The 19,863-nt window shown below is 44.2% G+C and overlaps 1 protein-coding gene across 2 annotated transcripts in view; it reads left to right on the forward strand.

Moving 5' to 3' along the window:
- Positions 1-19,863, forward strand: part of SFMBT2 (Scm like with four mbt domains 2) — a 122,635-nt gene that overhangs the window by 58,919 nt on the left and 43,853 nt on the right. For both annotated transcript variants that reach the window (XM_055807931.1, XM_055807932.1), the window contains 3 exons: positions 2,682-2,779; positions 14,348-14,449; positions 15,102-15,249. In XM_055807931.1, coding sequence (XP_055663906.1) covers positions 2,682-2,779; positions 14,348-14,449; positions 15,102-15,249 — 348 coding nt within the window. The remainder of the gene's footprint in view (positions 1-2,681; positions 2,780-14,347; positions 14,450-15,101; positions 15,250-19,863) is intronic.

Genomic DNA, 19,863 nt, shown 5'->3' on the forward strand with positions numbered 1-19,863 from the left:
TCCTCCCGAATCAGGCTGCGCATTCAGTGGCTATCAAATGAGGATGTTCAGTTCTACGTCAGTTCTGCAGGTTGTGACAGCGCTTTGCCTACTGTCGACTTGGATGCTGCTTATGCATCTTCAGCTTTATCTCCCTTCATGTCAAGGCTGTGATTTTTCTGTGTTGTGGGATGTGCAAGGTTCAGTTGCACCTTGCACAGCAGTTTGAGGTCAGTCTTTTGAGATGCAGAGCATCTTATATAAAGGAGATCCCATGGATCCAAATGCCTACAGTATTTTGGATGGAAATGTCTCTTTTCTGAAGCCATCCATGTTCTGGCACCCACTTAATGTACAAGAATGTGCAAGAAGGTCCTTAGGAAATAGCATCCTGGCTGTCTTCTCTAAATGGCAACTTTCAGGGACTTTGTATGTCTTGTGAGCCCTTTTAAATGAGGCAAAGGGGTCATAGCTTATTTTTTCCCTCAGATGCTTATTTGAATCCAAACTTAAGTGCCCTTGCTAGTGCAAATTGGCCCAGGCTGCTTGACACAGATCCACCAACGGTCTTGCCTCAACTGTTTATGCAGGAAGAGACCGTTTCGTTTTATGTTACTTTCTATTTAAAGACAAATTGGCAGTCATTGCTCACTCCTTGTTAAACTAATACAAATTGACACAGTACACTTTCTTGGAATTACCTACAACCCCATCACTTAAACAAAATGCTTTATGCTCTTTTAACCATGCGATTTAGTGTCCATATACTTGCCAGCATAAGTGAGCTGCCACTAATTAAATGCACATATGATATTGCTTGCTGGCTATTGAAACCAGTGGAGTTGTCCTTATCTCTTGAAGTTTGTTGATGCTGCCTGGAGAAGTTGCTGCTTATTTTCACTGATTTTGGGCAGTGTCACCCAAAATGCCACTTGCATCTTCTTTCCTGTGCTTCACTGCTGTTGTGGTAGAAGGCAAGGGTCTGTTTTCAGCTTGCTCTCTCAGGGGAGCAGGGGAGCATCCAGCAGGTTTTTTCTGAAACTCAAGATTTTTTGTTTGTTGAAACAACAGTCTGGCTGCAGCTTGGGGCAACATCATACTATATTGAGTATTTCCCTGTTTGACATAAATTAAACCAAAAAGGAAGAAACAGGGTGAGTCGTTTTCCTCCCTGCACTTCAAGCTGATCAGACCTTTGCAAGTAAAGGAGAACTGGAGCAACAAGGCTATAAAATAACGAACAGTTAGATAAAGAGTACATTTCTTAACACTTGTGACCGCTGCTCATGCTGTAAACAAAGACTTGAAATGTTTATTCCCGTTAATAACCAGACAGTTGAGAAATTAAAAATACTGCCCTGAAAGGTTAACATTTCCCTTTAAGTGTTTAAATTCATATGCATATCCTTGATGTCTGCTCAGAAGTAGTGAGGTTTGATATAGTGGAAGTATAAATACATCCACTTCCAGTGAGTGATTCTGCAAATCCTATTTTGATAAGGTCTTAAATCTGTTGAGATCAGAGCATAAAATTCTCTTGTACCATCAGTGCTCGGTGAAAACAGTGCTTGCCAATTCTTTTTTTTATACATATTTTTTATTTCCTCCTTCAGAATTGTAAGATACAGCATTAAATCTTTGCTAGCTAGTAAATATATATAGTTATTAGATGTACAGAATTTAAATGCAAATTGGGCCAAATTGCACTGCAATGTAAGTGCGTGAAGCCAAACCGACAAAAGAAAAGCTTCACACTGTTCACTCTGTATCAAGATTCAAGTTTATTATTGACTAAACGTTCATTTCCATTTTAATAATTGTTGCAATCTATCTACCTATCTTGTCTCTTTAAGACCTTGATATGAGTGTTCTGCAATAACTTGTTAGGTGCAGGATAACAATATGTTTTCTAGGGCAGAAGTAAATCCAATATAATGTTCTTCATAATAGCATTGTTTCCTACATTGTTTCCTTTGATGATTCATAGGCATTTCACTGCACTGAACCATAAAGGGCTTGTTAATATAATGATTTAATAATATTAAACCTATTTAAAGAAACTCACTGAAAGCAATGTGAATCTGCACAAAGATGTTGCCTAAAAGTACCATGATGAAAATTGCTAAGTGTAAGTCTTTGAATGAGGGTGATGCTCTGGTTTGAGTGTGGTACCAGTAGACGAGTCTGGGTGGGGATCTGGCTGAAATGCTCCTTCCCACACCTACCCGCACCCACCGCAAAACCCCCACGACCCTGCAATAACAACAACAAAAGACTTTCCAATGAACAGAAGCCTTGCTAAAGATATTTCTGGTTTTGATCAAATAAAACTAATACTGGCTGAAGACCTGAGGCTCCTTAAACTGGAAAACATCAGGTATTTTGAGAACTGAAAATCAAAGGAGAGTTTTTGTGATTTTCAGGTAATGAGAGAGCACGGTTCTCATTTCTTCAGCAGTAAAAAAGGACATGCATATTTCTGAGTTTTGCTCCATGATGTAAAGCTCTATATTCTTCACATGTGCCCCTGCTTGTTGCTTTTGTGTTGTATTTATCCACGCCGTACAGCTTGGAATATACGCAGTATTCATTTCACTTGTATCCCTTTTTATGACACAGGAACTTAGAGTCTTTCAGAAATGTTCGATCCCCCGACAGTCACCTCTTGGTTTTGTTGGTTTTGTTTGTTGTCATCACTTTAGATATCTATTCTCTGAAGACTATATCTGAGTGGAAATGCGCTCTGGAAAAATCCCTTAATGATGCAGCAAATTTTCCTCTTCCAATGGAAGTGTTCAAGGTAAAAGATGCACATTTTTCCTTCACTTACAGAACCCGCAATGAGTAAATATGATGCAGTGTTTAGCGGCTTATGTTAAACTTCTGCAGGAAAGGCCGTTGCTCTGATACATAATCATGGAAGGTCACAATGAGATGTTTGTATAAAATACGGTTTTATGTGTGGACTTCCCATTCTGAGAGCTGATTTCTTGCAGTCATTGTCTTCTAGGGGCTGGGGGTGATCAGCACTGATTTCTCCAACATTATTTTTAACATGTCTTATGCTGTTAGACCTGTGCAAATGCATTGTGTGCAACTGTGAAATTGTAAGGCTACAAATGTGAAAGCTGATAGAAGTTGGACAGTTTTCTGTGACCCTTACATGAAAATTTTCATCTGATCACAAGGCAGAGAAACATCCTTCAGGGTTCTATAGTGGAAGTGGGAGATAATTTTGCTCCCAATCCTTTTTTTTTTCTCTGTCTCACTCTGTTTTTTAATAATTAGAGATGTGCTTCAGCCCTGAGGCACCAGCTTTAATTTCCCGTGCAAATCTGTACTGCTATTAATCACGATGGCTCCAGATAATCCTGATTTCTAGCACTGCCCACCTGGTTTCTAACAGTTACATCCTCACTGCGGTGTGATGGGCAGTGTGGCTGTGGACACAAGAGGATGCTCAGGGAGGTGTGTTGAAGCACGGTGGTGCCCTTCGGTCTCTGGTATCATCTCCTGCTTAGGGATGTGCTCCATCACAGTGCCCTCCCCACCACCATTCCTGCCTCATCCAGCCTGGACACCCTGTGGGTTCCTTCCCTGTACTTAAGCAATGGGACACCCCAAAGCACCCATGCAGGCGGTGCAGTTCACATGTAGATGTGGCACACAGGGACATGGTTTAGTGGTGGGCATGGCATGTTAAGTTTACGATTGGACTCGATGATCTTTCAAGGTCTTTTCCAACCTAAATGCTTCTGTGATTCTGTAGTTGGAAGAGGGCACTCATCCCGTCCTATCCTGGCTGGCATGCCACAAAACCCCGGTGCCACCTTGACCCTTCCTACAGGGATGTGCCAGCAGCTCCCGGTGAGGAATCCAGGCTCCTTGACCAGCTGAGATGCACTTGGATTAGCAACATCACTTTGGGAACATTTGCTTTGCTAATGGCTCAGGCAGTGACTCGGTTGCTAGCTAAGCTCTGCTAGGCTGGGGGAGGGAAGATTTCTGCGTTGGCTTTCAGTGTGAACAGGGGTTTGGGAAGCTCCGTGTTGTGACGGGAGCAGCGTGCGGAGAGTTTTGATTCTCTGCCATTTATTTCGTGCGATGCTTCTGTCAGCCAACTCTATTAAAGTTTGCGTTTGCAGTTTCAAGATCAAAAATGCATTGTGTGGGGCAGGGTTTAGATCACTGCAGAGAATGCCTGATGGGTAAATTTTATTCCTGCCTATATGAAAGAGCGAAGAATGTTTCTGATGAGACTCATAAAACACCTCTTCTTTTTTAAAAAGTTTGTAACATCTGTTTTGCTGCCTCTTCTCAGGATGCCAGACTTATACCCACTTACATTAATTATGGCGTGAGGGTCATAAATTTAAATTCAGCAAATCCCAGTTGGTGCGCCATGCAGTTGGAGCTTGCAAAGATGTTCCTCTTAGAAGACAATGCAAAACATTGGAATGCTTGAATAGAGCAAGAGAAAAGTTACTTTGAGGCCAAATGTGACAAAAGGCAGGATTAGGTCAATAGGGCTTATTTATTTGTAATGTGAAAGCTGAGCACAGGGTGAGCTGAATTTAGTGTCTGGTATTACCTAAGCCCCTGGTTCTGGTGCTGGGGAGGCAGGAAGCTGAATAAATTGTTTATGTGTGGGCATCACTTCATTCTGCCCATTTAGGGCGAATCAACCACAACTTGTGCCTCTTGACTAAGAAGAAAAATATGAGAGCTTCTCCATGCCTATGAACATATCTTCCTGTAGTAATGACTTAAACATGAGTTAAGGAAAGGCTTTAAGAGACTATAGGAGGGTACACTTGTCAGATCTTGCAAGATAAGCCAATAATTGTGTGGGACCATCAAAGAGAATCCCAGATCCCACCAAAAAGCGTCAAATCCAAAGATGTCATTTTTACTTTTTTTTTTTTTTTTTAATTTTTTTTTGCAAACACAGCACAGAAGAAATGTCTCTACATGGTGCCTGGGGCTCCGTACTACTGTAACTGTCATGTGTTGGATGAGATATAAAACACAGGTTGGACAGCTGGCAACTGTTAAAGATCCTCTGGAAAGCTAGAAATGTTTACTTTGGCAGACGTGGTAAACTGCTCACTGAGCAATTATATTCTGCATTTTCCACATTTCCCTACAGAAACACATCACTGAGGAGAGCCTAAGTGTGTGCTTTGCTCTACAGACCTGAGCGGTCCCTAGGGTCAGCACCTGCATGTTTGGCTGGGTTACGACTTAAATCACTGTTGTCCTTTGAGCTGTGCACGACTGTGAGCTGGTCCCAGGTGGTGGTGCCGGGAAAGCAGATCTGCTTTTGTAGTGTGAGAAGTGGCTCCTCTGAGGGGTCTGCCAGCCCACCATTGCTGCTGCTGCTGGTGCTCGTTGGTTTTGGTGTAATAGGGTTGGGTTTTGCCTGAGACCTCAGAAGCTGTTCTGGAATTATCAATGCTCAGAAGTGTGGCAGAGGTGAATTTGTTTGTGGTGGGCTTCAGCAGCAGAACCCAAAATCCTTTGCAGAGTGCAGCACTTATCCCCTCTTGGCACCTAAGGAGAGGGCACCAGCCACCAGACCACATGAGCTGGTTGCAAAAATCAGGGGAGAGGCTGAGAACAGGTTCTTATCTTCTGGTGCTGTTTTACACTTGGCTGTGTGTGGAAAGTGTTCGTAAAATGCTTTGGGGTCCTTTAAAGAACGTGATGTTCAACTGCTGGAAAATGCTGTTGTTATATAGCTGCTAAACACAGTATTTTGCAAACTGCACATCCTGGAATAAGTTTTTTCTTCACAAAGGCTTTTTGCAACACACCTACTATTTTGTTGTTCCATTCTTTTCATAAAACATGTTGATCCTTAAAGAAAACTAAATACAGACAGGATTTTCAAGTGTGTTTGAATCGTTTAAGAGCACAAATCCTTCCAAAAGGCCACAGCTCAAGGAGATGTGTCCTTTGCTGTTTCTGCTTTGATTTCAGGGTGCTGTATGGTTCCCTCATGCTTGGCTAGGTATCGGTCATAAACGATGGCTTAAGCTTCAGAGGACACCTGAAATAATGGTCAGGGCTTTGGGTATGAATAAGGATGGTCAAAGTGTTCCCGGGGCCTGATTTCAAGTTAAGTGTGAGAGTTTCAGCAGTTAGCTTCAGTGCTCGCATTGCTGGTGCTCTCTGAGATTGAGCCTTGCATTGGGAAGCCAGATGCCAAACACGGCACCTGCTACCTCTAGTATTTATGAATCAATGCATTTTTTAGAGTTAAAGCCCTGTAGTCTGTGTAAGATGAACGCTGGACACAGATGATGGAATTTTGTTTCCTAGGGAGAGGCAGATAGCATCCTGGGCATCTTCTCTGACACCCCATTATGCCTTCCCTGGTCTCCTGTACCGTACCTGTGGGTCCCGTGCAGATATTGTCAGTCTTCAGGGATCTTTCAGCTCACTCCAGACGCCTCTGTTTGGGCAGCTAAATCCTACCCAGGATTTGGGGTGCTCATCATCTTTCCATAGATGTTGCATATGGGCATCCTATCCCCAATTCCATCGGATTGCTATAAAGTGGGTCGTGATGACTAGCTTGGATGGAGCTGTCACCAGCCTCATCCCTAACCCAAACTCTGTTAAACTGCTTGAGGAGCACAGATGCTTAGGAGAGAGAGGTGCTATCTAAGACAGGTGGAAATTCTTGATTTACAGCCTTTGTTCCCATTCTCCACCCTCTGGTCCTTCTTTCCTAAAGTTGTTGTCTTTCCCCCCCCCCCAGCTCAAAATTGTTCTCTCTCTGACAAAAAAACTTTTATGTTATGCCCATCCCATTGTGCTCCTATTTTTAACTAGAGCTTTTGGATGTTTCCTGTAATCAGTACTAGTATTAATTAATGGTAAGACTAATGACATAGAAGGAATCTGTTGGGACAGATCTCTCCTAAGGAGAGTGATAGAGAGGGGCCGCCCATCACTCAGGCATGAGCTGTCCCCTGAAATTCCAGACAGAGTGGTGGTTCTAGTTCTACGCTCAGAAGTATGAAGATTAATATTAAACAGGACTCCTTCCCCTCCCCCCCCATCTAAAATACAATTTTTCCATCAGATGGACTGTGCATTTTAATTACAAGAGTAAGATGGACTATTTCTCCAAGATTGTGATTTTTTTAAAAAAGGAGGACAACACCTCTCGAAAGTTAATAAACCCTTTGGGTGCTTTAGGGTGTTTTCTTCCATTATTGGGTATTCTGGAGGAGTTTTAAGTGTAAGACAGAAAACCAAGAGTTATTTTCTGCTCAGAGACAATCCTGACCTGGCTATATAAGTAGACATTAAGTCCAACAGGGTTTTTCTGTCTTTGCCCCACCCCCCACCCCCCAATAGATGGGCATGTGCTGATGCAGGAGCTTGAAACAAACATGCTTTTGGTTCCACTTGGAAGCCAAATCCCAACATAAGCCATCCCCAACCCCTTCATGCACCGATGGCTTGGCTGGCCCTTGCTGTGCATGCTGTGCTGTAATAACCTGCGAGTTGCCATGTTGTTTGGAGGCTGCCAGATCATTTATATTCCATCTGTTCTTCCCCATCCATAGCACTCGCCAGCCCTTCACCCTGACTGCTTTTTGTGTGGCTGGGAGATGTGCATGGCGTCCCCATCCCTCAGTTGTTCGGCTGCTTTTTGACCCACTCCTGTCTCAGCTCGTTAAAGCCATTTATCTTGGTAAGACCTAATACCCATCATTAGGAGTATACTGCAAAGGTCCTCACGAATGTAGCTGCCTTCATGGCTCTTGGGAGCAAGAGTGTCTCTGATACCAAGGTGGCATTCAGGCGAGGTGGAGTCATGGTACCTCTGTGGACCAAGAAAAAGTTCTGACCTCTCTGCAGCTCCCTTTTAACCGTGGGCTTTGCAAGGGAGTTGGGGGGAGAGCAGTCCAAGGAGGTAAATGAAGCCAAGCCCCGTCTGAGATGCCCCAAGGGTCTCTTTGGCAGCACCATATGAAAGTTAGGGTTGGAAGAGAAAGGCCAGAGACAGTTCAAGCAAAGCAGATGGGCTGAGTGGGAACCGGGTCCCTCAACCTTCCTCATGCCTCTGGCTGTATGTTTAGCATGTGTTGTTTTCTTTCTCCATTACGTGCCAGGGTTTCTCAGGATGGTGAGAGGTTAGCAGAAGGGCCTGATCCAGTTTACTTTCTGCATCCAGACAGGGTGTGGGAGAGTTCATACATGACAACCTGAGCTCTTGCCTGTTGCATCCCTGGGCATGGCAGCATTTTCCAGTGAGAGGGGCTGATGTGCACCTGCAGCTAGAATCTGCTCCCTTGTCAGGGGTGGGTGATACCTAAAAGTCATCCCTCTAAAGATGGATCATTTTTCTCAAAGAAAGCAAAAACCAACTCTGGTCCTTAGCTGTTTCGCAGGGTGGTTGCAGCCCACAATGTGCACTGAATTTGTTCTCATCCTCTCTCCTCTAACAAATCCCCCTTGATTCCTCGAAGCAATTACTGTTGTGACGCTGCTGAGGGCAGACTCAGTGCCGGGTGCCGGTGAAAGACTCAGTCCCTCTTCACAACCGAGGGTGTGAAAAGAGTGAACGGCAGTCACTTCGAGCACTCCAGTAGGTGTTCCCACCTGTGTTTTCCTTTCCACTAGACTTTCCCACCTGCGAAATGGGACCCGTGTGTGTGACACAACCAGGATTTGTTAGTGAAGTAGCGTGGTGATCTTGAATGCTGTCAGACATTCAAAAAACCAAACTAATCATGCAACCCCACCCCCCCACCCCAAAACCCCGACCCCAAGTCGATGCTTATCTGTCTCTTTTACCTCTGCCGCCCATACTTGCACTGCCCAGGCAAATCAAAGCAGGCGCTGCGTGGGAGGGGATCTTTGCCCTAATGCCATCTGTGGCGGTCCGAGCCATACGGAGAAGGTGTATTTGGATTTAGACTGGCTACTCTGCGATGTTGCTGTTTCTATGGTAACTATTTTTTATTCAACAAGCGGAGCTTAAAATCCGTAGGGCTAAATTCAATCCTAGGCAGAAGCATCTGCAGTTTTTAAGGGGCTCTTCAGTAGGTGCAGTTTATAGCTGGCTCTCGTGCTCATTACTTCAGGGTCACAGTATCTCTAAAGCCTCCCTCCCAGCACCCTTTGCTCTTCATCCCACCCCACACCTCTACATTTTGGTCCTCCCGTGACTGCAGCTGTCAAACTGTGTCTTACCGGGGGATTTTTGTCTCTCTGTGGAGTGTGTCTTTGGGGAAAATTGCTCTGTGTTTAGCAAAGGAAGTTGATGAATCACAAACAAGACTGATTCATCTGCAAATAATGCAGAGGATTGCGTTTGGGAGTGTTTCTTTATTATGTTTTTTTCTCAATTAAAAAACGAATGCCAGATTCCTGTAGAGGCAGTTTAACCACTGTTATTACTGTGTTTGTGACTGGTTACCACACATGAGCTTTGTGATTAAAATTAGGCTATTAGAAGCAGCCAGTTTCTTGGAGAATTAGAGAAAACACTGGGGGAAGCGATATCTTTGAAAACAAAACCTGAATCAAATAATATGTTTCCAATCATAACAGATGGGGCTCACTTGTGTGTCTTTTAGTAGGGTAGAGCAGGAGAGATGTGGCTGAAGGCAATAGCATTTTGCACTGTTACAAAGTTGGTGAGGATTGAAGGAGGCACAGGTCAATCATTTATTAACTGCTCAGTGTTTCTAATCAGCCTCTCAACTTTGGCAACTTTTCAGCATTCAAACTTAGTTCTGAATTTTGAATGAAGTTGAAGTCTTATAGTCCATGTGAATCTGACTGTGCTGGACCAAAAGAGCCGTGACTGTTAGAATATTTGAAAATTAAGAGTTCACATTAGAGCCTTTTCCTCTTACCTGCACACTGGATAAGCTGCTGGGTTTAAAATGAGACAACACCAGCATTCCGTCTTGAGCAGACTAGGCTAAAAGTGCAGATTTCCCAAACTGGAGGTGATGCCTTTCCTTGGGTTTGTGGACACAGCTAGAGCAACCAGCCCCTAGCACGGCTTCCCTGAGTATCACAGGCAAAAGCAGCTTAGCCAGGTCCTCCTGCTCTATCTGCGTTATTCAGCGCCCATGTAAAATTACCTGAGCTCCACTCTTGTGACATGGACAAACTTGAGATTATTTGTGCTTAAGTAACCTTTGTTGAGTAGAAATACTCAGAAGCCAGATTTAGCAAGGTATTTAGGTACCAGGAAGGGTAAATGGCTATGATGATTTTGAAGCACATCTTTTTGAGTTCAAGACCTAAAGCCAGTGCCTGGTGACTTTTAAGTCTTTAAAATACTTTCTTAAGACTTTTGCATGTCACCCACACAAGTACTCCCCTAAAGTCTCGGCTGCATCCCTACGAATCCAAATACTGTCCGAAAACAGTTTGAATGCTGTTTGTGGATCTCATTTGGAATGACATTTAGGCTCCCAAGTCACCTGACATTTTTGACACCTGCACTGCTGGCGACTTGTTAGCTGTGAAGGAGAAAATGACGTGGCTATCTCAGTACCTAAAGAGGAGGGTTGGGAATTAGGAGCCTGGTTCTCTTCACAGCATCATTGGTGGCTTTTTATTTGACCTTCAGACATCCCAGCTCCCAGCCCTGCTGGTGATGCTGGTTGCAGGCAAAGCCCATCGGTATTTTTGTGGAGGGGTTGCAGGAGCCCATGCGGTACGAAGATGGAGCCAGTGAGGCAGATGCATATCAAAGCGGGGATGTCTTTCAGGTGGCCCAGAGGATCACAGCCCGTGAACGCTGGCAAATTTGTAAATGCATAGCGTTCTAAAACTGAGTGTGGGGCTGAGTTAATTGCTTCTTGGGGGTTATAGTGAGAGCTGTGACAGCCGTGGCTTTTGCCAGTGGGTTTGGGCTGTAAGTGACAGACGTTCAGTTGAGGGTTATGCAATTTTCCATTCATTACCCGTGAGCGCCGTCGCAGGCTTGTAATCCATCATGTTAGAGATTGTGACCCTTTGAATGAGTGACCGTGGTACTCGTACCACGTTAATTCATTGTACTTTCTGTGGCATGATTTTTCACTTTGCTGCAAGGGACTTTTCTGCACCCTTGTCAATTACTGATCCAGCTTACTTGACTGCTCTCCAGCAGATGGAGGGTATTTCCATCTCCCACTCCGGGATTGTGAACCCCAGGACAGGCAATCTGCTGGTGTAAATCCATGTGGGCAGTGGGGCTGCTCCTGGGAAGCACTGACTGCTGGTAGGAGTGAAGGTTCACCATGCACAAGGCTATAAAATGGTCCAGATGGTCAAAATTATTCTGCCTATTAATCCCAATTTCAAAGAATATTGAAACTCCCTTGGAGAAGTTGCTAGAAAATTGCGACTGCTGACATCCTTATCGGTACCTTGGAATGTCATGAAGTAGCAGTCGAGGGTCAGATTCTGACACCATAATGATTGCAGGCATTTCTTTTGCTTGGCTGCGGAGCCTGGCGGGGACCAGGGGAATGTCTCACCCCTCCAGGCCTCTCTTGTAGCTGCTTTTATTAAAGAGGCATCTTTCCTGTCAATGTGAGTAAAGGGAGGAGAGTTCATTATCCACTGTATCACTTTGAGTCTAATACTAATTAAAAGCTTTGCCTTCACTTCTGTGGAACCTATTCTTAGAAATTATGTAAATTAATTGGAGTTTTGAAGAGGAGCATATGCCAAATCCTAAGTAATTCCCTGCTGGCTGAGGCAACTCCAGCACTGGAACCGGAGAATGGCGTCAAGATCATTTTTTCCTTTTGTGGCTGCAAAAATCTAAGGCTGCTTTGGTAAATTTTGATACTTCTCTTTAGCAAATACACGAGAAAGATCAAATATCCAGACCCTTAGCATTTGTCAGAGAGGTACGATACAAAGGCTTTTTCTCCATGAAAGCTTTCCTATCTCAAATATGACATTTAACACAGACAAGCTTTTTACTTCCGCAGCCCTTCTCCAAACAAATGTGTGTTCCTGCTTCAAAGGGGGTTTTGACCCTCGAAAGGCAGATGTACCTGAGATCCCACAAACTCCCCTTGCGAGTTCACTCTTGATATTAATTTAATGGGGAAGATATTTACATGCTATGCTGAATGAGAAGGGAGATTTGATCCTAAGGTACATAGCACGTGGAGGAAAGTGGGATATGCTTTTGAAGTAAAATAGCTTTAAGTGTTATTAGCTCCCTCCTCCCCGATTATTTTTTTCCTTTGAAAAAGGCCAAAACAAATAGAAGGAGAAGACTCAAAGAAAACAATTCAAATAAAAATGAGAAGCAGTATGTTTTGGTCTCGATATGTTTTGGTCTCAATTAAGAAATCATTTAAAAAGTTGAGGAAACTACTTGCATGTTTAAAGATAAACACGATTAAGTACTTTGGTGGATCTTGGCTTATTATGTATTGATGCTGGATACGAGTGTGAATTGAATCATGGGAAGATGCTGTGGTGTAAGCTTGCTTCCAGGTGTACATTTTTCAAAGTTGCCTTTTCTTTGCAACCTCACCCTAAGGATTAAGAGATGCTGGTGTAGATCCTCATGCCGGAGGAGGCAGCCCTCCAGTCCAGATGCTTTTTGCCTTTGGAGATTTGAAGTTCATTGCTGGCAAGGTCTGGTTTTTGCAGCCATCATCTTTTCCCAGCTGAAGCCTTTTCAGGATTATAGATGGCAATTTGGATAACCTGTCAGTCCGATGCATCCCTGGTCCTGGGCAACCTCTATGTACAAGGAGCCAGATTCTCTTCCCTGGTTCAGACTTTGATTCACTGAACTATTGTGCAAAGCTGCTAGAAACGAGTCTTCTGTCTCTCTGGGGCTTTTGTGATACGGAAACGACTGACAGCAAGCGCAGGTCCATACCTGATGGTTATGCTACACTGCAGGATGCTGAGACTCCTGAACGTCTGCTCCTTCCTCAGCCATTAATTCACTGGGCTCTGGGCCATCATTGCTAGATCTTCCTCAGTTTCCCCATCAGTATATGCTTCTGCTGTGAGACTGAATCCGTTACGATTTTTTTGGACTGCTTTTTGGTTCTCACAGAAAAGGCTCTGTGACATTGAAGGTTGGTAAGATGAAAACAATTCATTTAGCCGTGGTTGGAGCTTGTAAAAGTCTTTCTCTCTAATGGCACCAGGAATGTAAGATCCCAAAATAGAAGTTGTTAAGTCTACAAGTGAAGGTAGTTCTTGGGGAAAAGAAAGCACAATGGCATACAACTTTGGATCAATAGAAAATCATTTTAGAACAAGAATAAAATGTGTAGCGATGAATGTAGATGGGAATGACATTGCTAACCACTTATTAGATAGCAGGCTTTCTGCATGTATTTTGGAGTCATCTGTGTGTGTGTTAAATATAATGTCTCTTTTTATGCTTGTGTTGGCTAATGCACAGATGGTTTAGAAATACTGTAGGACATTTTTATTGAATGAACACAAAACATGATTGTTAATCTGGAATTAGGATGCCAACTTGTACGCCTGTTAGGCAGGGGTCAGGAGGAATGGAGTGATTTGGTAGATGTTAAACACTAAACTGGTGGCAAATCAGGGAGCTGAACCTTGGTTTCTTCTGAGTTTTGGGGCTGCATCCTGCTGCCATCCCCAAAGCTGCTGTGTGGAACCCCTCTGGGTGCAGCCAGGCTTGATCCCAGGTGGAAGGGGGTTGCAGTGGGCATGTTTTCCCACCAACATGTTCTCTTGTTGCCCATGTTTTGGGTCAGGGTTCATTGTCTGGGCCATAGTCCACCACTTTGGTCTCCTGGCTGGAGAAAAGACCTTTCTATCTTGCAGCACATGGAAAACAGCCCAGGTCCTTATTATGGTGCCCTGCAGGAGGTAGACACCCGCCAGGATAAATCAGGGCCACCCTGAGCTGTTTACATCCACGTTGTGCATTGCCCTGGGGATGTCAGGTTGAGTCCTGGCACATCGGGACCTTTAGTTGCTCTCAAGATGGTAGTGGCTGTCAGAGGTGAAGAGGCTGTGCCCAGGGGAGGTTTTCAAGCAGGCATTTCTCGGACAGGTCCTCACTTTGGTGTTCTCCTTGTTGACCCAGTTCACGTTAGTGCTGAGATGGATGCACAATGTGCTTTAGATATGATGGGCTTGGTGCTGCAGATCTGTCCTGTAGGAGTGAGGCTGTCCCCTCTCCTTCTGTGGTTGGTCTGGCATGAAAAGAGCATAGGACCAGAAGTGCCCAGTTGGAGCTGGGGGTCAATGTGGTAATCAGCTGAGTGGCAAAATCCACATGGACACATTTCAAATAGGTTTTCAAATGTATCGGCCCCTCCTTGGTGCATGGCTCTGGCATACCATGTGTTCCTCTTCCCTGTCTCATCCGCAGGATCATGCTGATTTGCGAAACCACTTCTTCACTGTGGGGATGAAGCTGGAGGTGGTGAATATGAGGGAGCCATTTCATATCTGTCCTGCATCAGTGACCAAGGTGAGCTCCCAGAAAGGGCTGAAGAGAGCCTGATTAGGAACCTCTTACTGATTTCCACCACACTTAGGAAAACTCAAGAGTGGTACTTAATTGGCTGGAGAACACATTAAGACATATGTTTAAAATCCGTGGATGTTCCTAATTAATGAATTGTTTCTTTCCCACAGGCATCACCAGCTAACTATATGCACTTAGATCCAATGGGGATGGCATGTCCATCTACCATTTCCATGCAAAAAAAATAGGATCCCTCTTTTACCTCTGTTTCCCCTCCATGCATATGTATTTTCCCTGCACATCTGGGAAACCTTTGGAAATAAAACAGCTGGATGGAGGCAGTAGCTGGGTATTTAATCCACACTCTCAAAGGCAAGAGAGAGGAAGGCTGTGGGATCTCCTCCAGTCCCTGCTCAGCTGTGGGCACACTGAGTGACCCTGAACCCCAGCACTTTCCCTTGCCTCAGTTTACCCATCTCTAAAACTCAGACTTTGATCTCTTTGGTAGAAACACTTTGATGGAAAGTGTTACATGAGAGCGGGTTGTTTTCAGGAGTAGTTTAACTCCAGGGCATGACTGTTTCATCTTTCCACATTACCTGATGTTACAGCATATTTAACTTCTGATTTTGTTTTCTTGTTTTTCACCCCTTAGGTTTTTAGCAATCATTATTTACAAGTGACCATTGATGACTTGAGACCTGAACCCAGCAAAATCTCAATGCTTTGCCATGCGGATTCCTTAGGGATCTTGCCAATACAGTGGTGCCTTAAAAACGGAGTCAATCTCACACCTCCCAAGGGTTCGTATTCCTTCTTGGTGATTTGCAGGTTTCCTCTGAAGGAAGATTGCTTGTTATTGTTGCCTTTAAAAAACTTGATGCTTTTCACTGCAGAGCATTACCCTAAGTATCTCAAGCCAGAGTAACTCTCTTGAATCACTGGAGCTGTTCTGGCTTATACTAGCCCATGAGCATCTCTGCAAACAGGTCTTGCTGGTGGATTGATGATCATGTGCTTTGTAGTCTGAAGCAGGCTGCACTGAAGCCTAGTGAATTCCTGTGAAATGCATCTTAGCGATGCTTTGTGTGTGTAGAGAGCAAAAGGAGCATTACCAGTCATGTCATACTGGAGGCAAACCAGGCATCTCCCTGTAGCATCCACCTTGATACAATGCCGAGGCCAAGCAAAGCTCCTACATCTGAATGCCTAAACTAAACTCAGAGCTGCTAGCTCAGGAGCATGTAGGCATTTCCTTAGATGTCTCAAAAAATCCCAGGCGAGGGCAAATGGCGAGCAGTGTTCAGGTCAGAGCCAGGAGAAACAGCCTCCAGCCGTGCTATTTCCAAACTTCGAGGCAGTGCAGTTAATTACTTGCAATCTCAGACAACCACCTGCAGTGCCCTAGCAATATTTATTCGCTTGCAAAATGTGTTGGTTCTCTGGAATTTTAGGTTTTTGAAGCTGGCTGGGATGTCGACCCTTTGCCAAAAATTGGTGTTGCTTGGGAGAAAAAGAAGTATCTCAAAAAAAAAAAAAAAAAAAAAAAAAGAGTTGTTTTTTTCCCCACTATATTTTGTGCACGCAGTTTTGTCTTACTTTTGGAAAAATTAGGCTGCTGCCAAACCCAGGGAAGCGAAGGGTTTTTCCCTACCAGATTCAGAGTCCTCTCATGTATATCCAGAGTGTCTCTTTGGCACATGTAGCTGTTGCTTTTACTGAAATAAATGAATGCTTCCTCCCCCTTAAATCCAGGTACAATGATAAGGCCTGTGTAAGTGCTCACTGATATTGGCCAGAAAAGTTGCTAAAAATGAAAGTAAATTAAATTTTCTGTTTTTTCCACCCCAAATTCACATGCAGCTGATTAACTAAAGTGGACTGTAGGCCAGACACTTCTCTTTACAGGGATAGTCGGAGGTAATGTTTGAGGTGTCTGTCTGAGGTGATATTTTACAGGTCAAACACACATGAACTGGTTTAGATGCCAACATTTTTAGAAGTATCTGTAGTATCCATCATACGGATATTTCTCAACTCGGCCAGTAAAGTGTGAGGCGTAGGTCGTGATCTGGTGTGATGCCTGGTGATTGGGGTCCACCTGGGCTCCTGAGAAAGTGTAAAAAGTCTCCCCTCATTCCCCCAGTGGAAATAAAGTTTGCTTTCTGCTGTCAGATCAGCAGTGCTGGAAGGAAGCTATTAAAAAGGCGTACAGCGAGTGGCAGATAGATGCATGCTGTATGTTGCTGTATTTCTTAGACTGTGTATGAGGGTGGCATGCCCAAACTGCATTTTAGCACATTTTGTGTCAAAAACCTTTTCCATCGGCAGACGTGCTCTTTGAGTCACTAAAATATAATCAGACATCATAAAAATATGTTTTTTTTAAAAAAACAAAAAACCCCCACAAACCTCCGAAAAAAGAAAGCGGAGGGAAAGTGGAAAGCCTTCAAACCCCCGCTGATGGTGCCAGTCTTCTCTGAGCGGAGTAATACCGGCTCTGGGTGAGTAACCAGGACTGATAGGGGAGGGCTGCAATGCTGCAAAAGCGAGGAAGGCTGTGGCGTGAGCTGGCGGCTGCTGAGCAGGTCTGCAGGAGGAGGAGGAAATCCCACCATTCCCACCCAAATCTGGGCTGTCCAGAATTGTCCTTCTTGCACCAAGATTTGGCCAGCCTGCTGCTTCCCCAGCGCTCACGCATTCCCAACCAACATCACCTTTAACAGAGAATATATTGGCAATATTTCGTGCTGCTCACACAGCTCTCCCTGTTGAAAGGCACGAAGTTCCCATGAAGCAAAAGGATTTATTTGCTGTATGCTGGGCTTGGGTTTTTTTGGTTAATTTATGGCTGGCAAGGAGGTTTTCTGATTGTAAAGTTACTTGATTTTATTTCATCAGATCAGTATACCAGGTTGGGGTGTGTGGGTTTGGAGTCCTTTATTTGCCTGATCTCCATTCTCTTGTCTTTTTGCCTATGGGGCCTTTGTTGAAGCCAGACGTGCAGTAGATGAGTCATGAACAGGAGGTGCAAACATTTGCTACTAGAAATAGAGAGCAGTATTTTCCTGTACAGTGCCAAAAATGAATACCCATTTACTGCTGCTGTATAAACATTGAACAAGTGCTGTTTATATTTATTAGAGCTGGATTTATAGACCACTTCCCTTTAGAGTAACAACCATTGTTCCTTTTTATGAGCTATTAAGAGGGGGAAAAACATTTCAGTAGCACTCCTAGTTGTAAGGCTTACTAAGGAAATGCCAGCTCCAAAACCTCCAGTACATTTGTGTTGTTCTGTTTGCTTCTGATTAGACTGCTGGGCTCTTCCATGCTGAGAGCTGAGATAGCAAACACAGTGAGGTTTTACATGTTTGAGGAGCAGCAGTTGAGTCACGCAAACAAAGCTTTGAACGTTGTTACTTGGGCTGAGCCTTAAAGGGTGACAGTATGTGAATGCCACGTGCTAATGGAGGTACTGGGGACGTGGTACCTCCCCACGTGCTAAGGGAGGGAGCTTACATCTTGATGCTCCGTGAAAAGGCCATATGCAGGTCCAGGCTTGTTTGAAGCCAGTCCCTGAGTATGCTTCACTTGGGGTCATCCTCGCTGGGCTGTTGAAGTGGGTCATGGCAAAGTCTTTAACTGCCCTCCCAGGTTTTGTTCCTGCTGAAGGTTACAGCAAGAGGTCTTCCAGTGATTTCAGTGGTGCAGGGCCAAGCCAACAGGTGGTTGTGCGGTCACAAGTTGTTATACCTCACTGAAACCTTGTCAGTGTGCCTTTTCCATCCACTCTGCCAGGATTTTGCGTAGCTAGCGATCAAGATTCAAACCTGTCCACGAGGGGTTTGAATTGGCGATGTGATAAAGTGCAAGGTGTGGGCAGTTTTTTGGGTCCCTGAAGGCAAGCGTACTCTGGTAGCTGGGATGGACCCCAGATGATTCAATGTAGACAACCACACTGTAGCTGTCCCCACCTGAGCCCATCACCCTGGCTGCTTCTGGAGTCAGTGGCGAGGGAGAGGGACTTTCACAGGGCGTTGTGCTCCTTCTGCAGGAGGACAGACAGATCACCTCTGGATCTGCCTGTTCCTCCACTGACTCTTTAGGGAACCCAGGGTGACAGGCACAGCTGTAGGCATCTCCTGCAAACGTATGTGATCAGATGAATCCCATTCTGACACTTAAGTGATGTGCACTTCTCTTCCTGTTTTCCATTTCACTTTTTGAAGCTGAAGAGTATCTGGCAAACAAGGAACTGGTGATAAAAAAGGAGATGGAGCAGTGGGAAGAAAATACTGTTGCATAAATTGGTTGTGCAAGGATATGTGTTTTCCTTATGAAAAATGAGCATTCCGTATAAGTAGTTGCCCTTTTTTACTTCCCTGTGCATGTGTATTTGTAGCTTTACAATTATTATGCACCTTCATGACCCACAGAGACAGGCATCTTAACTTAAAGCTTTATGTCATTAATTTCTTTGTCATGTATGTAATCATTAGGATTAGAAGTTCATCCTATCCCAGCTACTTGCATCTTACCAGGGTACTTGTGACTTTATCTCCAACATTTTTACCTCTTTTTTGGATCTGGGTGACTGATAGGTGACTCCATTCAGTATTCCAGTCCTTTCTTGCCTACAAAAAAAGTCACAATTTTCATTGTCATAAATGATTCATTCCCATCTGATCTTGAGTGTCCCTTTTTGACTATCAATGAAAAAGGCATAAAGGGATGCTCTGTGAAATGAGGCCAGGCTGAGCTTCCAGGCAGGGAGACTGAGGGGAGAATTTGGCCTTTAGGTGACTCCTAAAACTTCCCAGTAAGAGTAGTTCTGCAATAATGTTATTAGAGTATGAACAGTATTGTCACAGGGCCCTGGACAGGATTAGCACTTTCAAGCACTGGAAAAATATAAAGGACAAAAAAAAACCCCAAAAGCAAATTAAATAAAACTCACCTTCTGTCCTAAGAGTTTATTGTGTAAATAGCCAGGTAAGAGGAATGGATGAGGTCTGTTTTGTCTTCCTGTGATGGGACTGTCTGAGAGATGCTCATATAAATCAGTGTTGCTTCCCTTTCTTTCCCAGAAGCAGAGGCTGCAGGGATCATCTAGTTGCTGAGGCTTTAGTCTGGGAGCTGGGGAATCTGTGTTCATTTTCCTGTTCTGCTCCAAGTTTCTATATAACCTTGGATAATGTTTCCTGTGATGGGATTCAGCTCAGGTACGCTGAGCTGCTGGAAAGTCAGTCATGGAGGGTACATCAATGTCAGGAAGAGAGAGAAGAATTTATCTTATGCTTTGAAAGAGAAGATGGTTCAGCTTCTGATTGTGCTGGTCCTCTCCCTGTCCACTGCTGAGGGACCCTTGACGTCCAGCTCCATAATCACATCTTTGAGATAGCTAAAGGAAGGAG

Source organism: Falco peregrinus, chromosome 6, assembly GCF_023634155.1.
Source record: "Falco peregrinus isolate bFalPer1 chromosome 6, bFalPer1.pri, whole genome shotgun sequence".
NCBI lineage: Eukaryota > Metazoa > Chordata > Aves > Falconiformes > Falconidae > Falco > Falco peregrinus.